This window comes from Meriones unguiculatus, chromosome 7 (genome assembly GCF_030254825.1).
Source record: "Meriones unguiculatus strain TT.TT164.6M chromosome 7, Bangor_MerUng_6.1, whole genome shotgun sequence".
Lineage (NCBI taxonomy): Eukaryota > Metazoa > Chordata > Mammalia > Rodentia > Muridae > Meriones > Meriones unguiculatus.
Window position 1 is genome coordinate 72,284,782 of NC_083355.1, and position 8,073 is coordinate 72,292,854.

Consider the following 8,073-nt stretch of genomic DNA (forward strand, 5'->3'; position numbering starts at 1 on the left):
ATGTACTACCACACCCACTATTATAATTCAAGATGTAGTTAGTTCTTACTGCCCACTGGGAACTACCTAGAACATTTAATACTTTGAAGTAACTGGCAAAAAAACAAAACAACTGCAAACATATAACAAACAACACAGAAGAGTCTACTATAACTTAAATTGTGCCTTTCTGCTTTGTCTACTGGTGTTGAATCTTTTGTTTGCTGGGTATGGTACTCTGAATAAGAATGGGACCCCATAAGTTCATATATTTGAATGCTTAGTCACCTATCTGAAAGGATTAAAAGGTGTGGCCTTGTTGCAGGAAGTGTGTCACTGGGGTAGGCTTTGAGGTTTCAAAAGCCCAGTGTGTCTGTCTGCCTCTGTCTGTGGATCAGGATGTAGCTCTCTACTACCAATCCAAAGCTTGCCTGCATACCACGCTTCCCTGACATGGTGAAAATAGGCTAACAACCCTGAAACTATGAGCAAGCTCCCAATTACATACTTTCTTTTGTAAGAGTTACTGTGGACATGGTGTCTTTTCATAGCAGAACAGTGATTAAGCCACTGAAAATGATGCTTGATGATTTCAGAGAAACTTCTTGTAGGTTGGCACTTTAAAAAGAAACACTTCAGAATTTAGAAGGCATTTAAGAGTCAGTAACAATCAAACCAGTATAGTGTGCTTTTATAACAAATAACAGTGACATAAAAACTTCCCTTTACTATCTCCTCTTGCCTTCACTTCACTTTCTGTACTTACATCATGCTGAGAGAAAATAAAAATTCTCCAAATTACAATTTGCCTTTTCAAGACAAAAGCATACTATTAAACCTTCTATAAGCAGACTTGGGCTGTGATTCCTCCCGGTATATGTAGCCTCAAAGACGAGGGTGTAGTCCTCAGAAGCCATTGGAGATACCTGGACAGGATTTACTCCGATTTTTAAATAGCAGCACATCCCAGCCTACTGTGTACCAGAGGATGGTAAGGACCTGTGTGGTTGACCACAGGCCCTTTCAGGTGGTCCTAACAATTAATAAGTTCTAACCCACCCTTTAAAATTCAAAATATTGAGACCTAATTGCAAATTCAACCAAAATTTATAATTCTTTGACCCCTTTTCAGTAGGATCTCATTATGTAGTCTGGACTAGCTTCAAGTTTGAAAGGCTCCTAAATACTGGGATTACAGGAATATATTGCCACACCTAACTTTTGACACAATGTTTAGGCCTTTAAAGAAATGAAAGTTTGTCAACTAGATAAAAAGGACCAGTAGCACCATTCGCATATTCTGATTTATATTCTAAATGATCACATTTATTTTCATACATAAAGAATAACACTTAAAATTTGTGCCAGAGGTGAAAAGATCATTTTTTTATGTTCGCACATTAGACAGTCATCAGAATCTCAAAAATAGGAACCTCATCTGCTTTCACTCTCACACACACTGCATACATAGTATATACATACATACATTTATACTTATACTCACATATATATCATATATATGATATATAACACGTTTCATTACTTCATTTGTTCTTGTTTCCTGTCCTACTTCATATAAGAAACATTACTCTGTGTTCTCTTTGATCTGAACCTCAAATTCTCTTATATCTGGTAGGCCTAGTGGCACATACCTGCAACTTAGGAAACTAAGACAAGAAGCTCTCAAGTTCAGGTTGGCCTGGATCACAGAGCAAAACCTTGTCTCAAAAAAACCAAAACCAAAAAAGTACCTCCATAAGGCTAGTGACAGGCTTACCTAACATACTTAAGGCTTCAGACTTAATCCCTAGAAATTAAAAAAAAAAAAATTCTATTTTTCATTTCTTACCACTTATCACTCTATCAAATCAATAATTATCCCAATATAAGACATACTCTTCCTGTCTTTCTTTCTTTCCTTTCCTCCTCCTCACATCTCTCTTTCCAGATAGGGTATTCTGTGCAACCCAGACTTATTTTCCTGTTACTGACTTTTTTATTTGTCATGTCCTCTTACATGTCCCTATACTTATATGAGTCCCTGAATCTAGGTTAGGTTGATTGTTGGGATATGCATTGATTACTTCATAAATTTTTTCACCTAAAATGTTATCTTTTCATTGAAGCTTCTTCTGATCATAGCACCTTTCACATGTTACCCATCATTTTTACTACACTTTCTGTTGTTAGTTTTTGAGACAAAGCCCAATTGTATAGCCCAGGACAGTAGTCCAGGCTAGTACTGAACACAAAGCAATACTCCTGACAGCCTGTCCAGTGCTGGAATTTGACACGTCTGGCTTTTTTCCTGTTTTCTCCCTTCTATTGTACCATAAAAACTATACTCAACAGAATGTGAGCAGACATTTTGATGCTCTGTTCATTATTATAGTCTGAGAACTTAAAACTGTCTGACACATTAAACGGCTAAAAAGACATCGTAGTTTTTTTTTTTTTTAAATCCATGCATAATTAAACTAACCTCCTACTGAAGTGTTACTGGATTGGAATTTTTCTTTTTCCTCACAGAGGTAGGTACGTTGCAACTGAATTTTCTTATCTCCGTTAAAAGGGAAGACTTTATTATGTTCATATCTTGGTGGTCCCAATATGCTACTGCTCCTTGATTCTTCTTGTTTGGCATGTTGTACTTTTTCTTTCATTCTTTGAAAGATTTTTCGTGGTGATTCATAAGTCGTTTCATTTCTTAATCCATGCATGTAAGGCTTTATAGCACTGACATCAAGATGATTATTTGAAAGGATGGCACCTGATTGTACGGTGGACTGTAATATACTTTTATTGTTAGAAGCTGTCATTTCTAACAACTGATTCTTTTTATGACCTTTGAATTTGAGAGAGGACTTCTGATATTTCACCAAATCTTTTATGGGAGTAAGTTTGCCTGAAGGGATACTGTCAATAAAGACTGCATCTAGTGGTATTTTTCTTCTTTGAGCTGTCCCAGAAGACAAATGAATTCCCGAATGTTTCAAAGGTGTTGCGATCATCTTGGTAAGAGTAGCAACAAAATTCTTTTTATATAAAATTCAATCAACTCAAGTTTCCAGACAAAACTTCAGCAGCAGTCCAAAGAAATCTGTAATGAAATCAACTTTTATCATTGTTTGATAACTTAAAAATTTACCAATTTCTATAACATTATACCATTAAAAGGCATAATTGGTTAATCAACATCAGATAACATATAGCCCACAAATCAAATTAATATTTAATATTTTTATTAAATTATAATTTCCATCGTTTTTTTTCAACAGAAGAGCAGTTTGGCATTCAAAACTGTCTTCTTACACACACACACACACAAAGCAACAAATAACATAGTTAATATCCCTATTATAAATAGAAACATATTTATAAATATATAAATTATAAATATTTGTTTTTGAAATTTACTTGACAGCTACGGGAATGTGTTCCTCTAAGGGGTTTTAGAGCCAACCAGGAGGTTTCCTGTCCATATTGGTCCATATTGGTTCTGATGCTAGCGATCAATGCAGGCCCGTGAGTATGCTATATAAGCATTCTACTGCTGCAGTGAAATTTATTCAACCAAGTCTTCAAGGCTCCAATCTAGTATTTGCATAAAAAGAGAATGATATCTGCATTAGGCATTATATTAGGCTATAAAAAAATAAATTTAACAAATGTACTTCCCTTTATGCACTTAAAGATTTTAAGGCAGCAACTACAATGAATATGCATTCGATTATTTAAATGGCCTGGCTCTTTTGTGCTCCAGAATATTTAGTTATAAGATGTTAGCTGAAAACTTCAAATAAAGGAGGTTGTATTTAGCATAATTCTTTACATGTATTGCTATTTAGAATGTTTGAAGAAAATTATTCATTTAAATTGGTCTTAAAACTTGTGTTTTTCTTTCTGAGACACAGTCTTGCCTTATAGTCCAGGCTGGTATCAGTCTACTGGGGTGCTGGGATTATAACCATGTACTGCAACAACTGGCTTGCTACTTACATGTAAATTTTATTTTTCATAACTAAAAATAAATTCCTAGAACAACACATTACATTAATATTTGGAAAATTAATATTTCAATCCTAGGTGCCTAGAACTTACTAGTCAGGATTTACAGCATCTCTTACTACTGAATTCATAAAAATTCCAATAACTTTTTACATTATCCAAATGGAAAAGACATTATCATGGAAAATATTAATCAATACTGGATATGGTGACCCATACCTGTAATTCTAGTACTCAAGGGCAGCCTGGGCTATGAAACTGTGTCTCAAAAAAAAAAAAAAAAAAAAAATAGAAAAATAATTACCAAAGCAATTAGATCAAATGATATGAAGTTTTGGTTTTGGTTTTTTTTCAAAAGTGAATAAGCAACTTGGAATTCATATATAAGCCAGACATGGTGGCACAAACCTGTAATCCCAGCACTTGGGGAGGCAAAGGCAAGGGGATCTCTCTGAGTTCAAGGACTGGCCTACAAATTGAGTCCAGGACAGCCAAAGCAACACAGACAAACCATGTCTCGAAAAAGAAAAGTCATATATAAAGTTATTAGAAGGAAGAATGCAGAGAAAGATTTTGTTTTGGGTTGTTGAGTTTGTTTTTTAAGAAAGTGTTTCTGTGTAGCCCTTGCTGCCCAGGAACTTACTTTGTAGAGGAGGCTTGAACTCAGAGATCCACCTGCCTCTGTCTCTTACTGCTGGGATTAAGGTATGTGTCTTCACACCCTGCCACTAGAAGTATTTTCTGAAAAATACTTCTGTTACAGAAAAGCTATTGTAATCTTTTCACAAATTTTAGCTCAACAGCTAGGTATTGATATATTTTATCCATTCATTATTTTAGCACTGCTGGAGGTTGAACCTAGGACCTCAGGTAAGCTAGGTCACTGAGCTACAGCCCTAGCACTCAGTAAATGCATATTCCTCAGGTGGGCAGTGGTGGGAGTTAGTAATATCCACTAGCAATACCAATAAAGTTACACCCTCTCAAAAATAAAAATGAGAAGACTGTACAATCGCAGGGGAAGCTGGCAAAATATGGTCAGGTTGCCCTTCCCCTCAGTTCCTCAGTCTAACGAAATCTTCACAAATAAAAACTGCAAATAAGCTGAAAAAGAAAAGGTTACAGCCCAGAGGCAGATGCTTGCTGCATGCCCATCCTAGAAGACTCTAGGTTCACTTATACTGAAATAATAATCATCATCATCATCAACCCACATGTCACGGTGACTGTAAGGAACATAGCTTAATAACCATTTTGTGTAACCTGAAATGATGATGGCAAAAACAGTGTGCTAACGAACTAACCCAAGATGGTGTTGCTATGATAGTGAACCAACCCCACTTTATGAAGGCACAAAGCTACCACCCATCGAAATGAAAAATATCAGAACTTTGGGAATGCTGTCTAAAACTACTGGCAAGTGATCTTGAGACCCTGGCCTCAGTGACCATTGAACTTCAGGTACTGTCACTGGGCTGACACAAGCCCGCCAAGTCAAGTGTCCTTTTTGATCTCAACATCCTGGCCTACCATAGTTGAGGGGTTTCACAGCGTATGTGGGGCCAGACCTCACACTCTTGGAAGCATCATCACCGGATGAGTCCCCAGTGGAACCCTGCGGCAGCACTGCTGCCCCCAACACCACTCCGCACTTGGCAAGATGTCTGTTCAACTTTTATATTAAAATGTTATCATAAGGACTGTTTGTGTGACTTAATCGGACATACTCAAGAAAGACAAGTCTTGCAGCGACATCCTAACTGCAGAGCGCTTTGCTGCCCAGAACCCCGCGCTTTCCCCAGTGACCACTCATTTATAAAACTCAACTTCAGCGTAACTCAACAAAAACGTCATTAAAATTTCCAGTACGTATTAAAAGGCAAAAGAGCCACATTAAAAAAACAAAAACAGAAACTGAAAGCATACGCCTACGAGTATAAACACATAGGTAGCAATGCATGGACCCACAGGTTACAGCCCCGGCTGTCCTGGACTCGCTCTCCAGGGTAGACTGGCCTGGAGCTCACAGAGATCCACCTGCCTCAGCCTCCCTGAGCGCGCCGGGCTGAGACTTTGCATTTCCCCACTCTTTCGACGGCGCCCCCGCAACGCGCCCGGACCTGAGTCCGCAGAAGGCGCAAGCCCCCCGGAATGCTGGCTCCCGAGGTGACGAGTCGGGCCCCGGCGCACATCCCCTCCCGGGGACCTGCGACTTCGGGACGAACGTCTGGGGCGTCGCGGCAGCAAGGCTGGCGCGCGCTCGCTCGCGCTCACACCGCGGAAGCCAGCGAGGCCCGCGAGGCCGAAGGCGAAGGGGCGGCGGGGCTGAGGGGACGGGACGGCCTACCTGAGGGCGGCGGCAGCACGAAGCCGCGGCGACCGCCCGGCTCCGAGACGCCCCGGGCCGCAGGTTCCGGAAGCCCCAGGGCTCGCGGTGCTTCCGACCCTCCGAGGCCCGGGCAGGGGCGACCCGCGCGACCGCGGACGCTCAAAAACAAGCCACGCTCCCCCGAGGCGTTCGCTTCCGCGACTCGGACGGCCGCGCCGGATTTCAAACTCCGAGGGCCCGCCCTCCGCTGCGCCCGATTGGCGCGTTCGGAAAGCGCGTCACCGAGCCACTTCCGGGACGCCCGGAAACGGAGGACCCCACGCCGGCGCCCCTCGGCTGGGCTGTGTGAGCAGACAGGGTGTGACCAGCGCAGCGCTGCCGGGGCACGTGGAGTTTGTTTCCCTGCTTAGGGCGGGCGCCCATCAGTGCCTCGCCACTCCTCCCGTGACGGTTGACGCCCCTAGCGCGCTGAGCGCGAGTGACAGTGACTAAGTTTGACCCTTGCGGGCCACAGTTGTTGGTTTCAAGGCTGCGCTCACCCAGCATAAGTTTACCTTCTCTGTCCAGTCCGTTTCTGAGGAGAGAAAGATTCTCCAGTTGAGTCAGGCCAGAAAAAAAAAAAAAAAAAAAAAATTGTTGTTCCTGGGTGGACTGAACCAGAAGTTATATTCGCATTTTAGCGAATTTAGCATTTAACTATTCTGACTGGAATACTTTTATTTTGAAGGTGAGAGAACCAGGCTTGACACCCCCAAAGGTCACCAGGAACTAGTGACCCCCCACCCCAAGGTCACCAGTAACTAGGCCATGGGTCACCAATTCCAGAAACAGGGTCATAAGATTCCCAACCACGGGACAGCCTGAGGATAACAAGAAGGGGACGGTGTCTTATCTCAGAGTGGGGCATCTGTGCTGGGCAGCCCACCGACCTTATAGTAGGACATTTCATGGCACAGAAAATACCAACATTCCTGAGGTCTATAGATAGATAGATCCCTCGGGCTCTCCTCACTGATTCACTGTGTAGATCCCTCCGGCTCTCCTCACTGATTCACTGTGTTGGTGTGGAGAGACCAGGCTTACACCCGAATAAAGCTCTTTGCTCTTGCATATGTGGTCCAGCTCCTGGTGGTCTTTGGATACCTTAAGATCTGGGCATAACAAAGGATCTAAGGACTGTGGTAGAATAAAACACTCTTCTCAGTGGAGATCTGTTGCAGTGCACTTTGTGTCACTGGTTCCTAAAGCAAGCCTTGCCGATTGGTGTTACATGCCTGTGTTATCCTAATGCTGGGAGCTGGGAGGCTGAGGCAGGAGAATGGAGACTTGGAGGGCAGCCTGTAACACAGTGTAAGTGTTGAGGCTCTGAAGGGAAAGGCTTCCCCTACAGAAGTGTTTACAGCTCTGCTGCAGCTGCCAGCCAGGCTTACCAATTGCAAGTGAAACAGTTCTGCTCTGGCAGGGGGATGTTTCCCCAGCAAAAGTATTAGAGCTCTGTTCCAAGAGGTATCCTGGCAATCAGGAGCTAAGGAATACCCAAGAGTCACAAGGCTTAACAAGGGGCTGGGAGAGGAGCAGTTCCAGGGTGACTTGGGATTGGCTGATCTTGGCCTTAAGTCAGAGCAAATCAGGATTCATGGCTGGACTAGCTAGTTTACGAAGAAAAGTTGGAAAGTTTGTGACAGGTGTTTTAACGTAGACTTAAATGTGAGGAGAAAAAGGAAAATATAGCTAAGTGTGGATATGGGCTCCTCAGG

General features: G+C 42.1%; 1 protein-coding gene across 2 annotated transcripts in view; it reads right to left on the reverse strand.

Moving 5' to 3' along the window:
* The window catches only part of Mis18bp1 (MIS18 binding protein 1), a 34,036-nt gene extending 27,546 nt beyond the window's left edge, over positions 1–6,490 (reverse strand). For both annotated transcript variants that reach the window (XM_021657219.2, XM_021657218.2), the window contains exons 1-2: positions 6,335–6,490; positions 2,462–3,079 (exon numbers count right to left, since the gene is read on the reverse strand). In XM_021657219.2, the coding sequence (XP_021512894.1) occupies positions 2,462–2,990 (529 nt within the window). In that variant the 5' untranslated portion in view covers positions 2,991–3,079; positions 6,335–6,490. The remainder of the gene's footprint in view (positions 1–2,461; positions 3,080–6,334) is intronic.
* Positions 6,491–8,073: the final 1,583 nt, after the last annotated feature.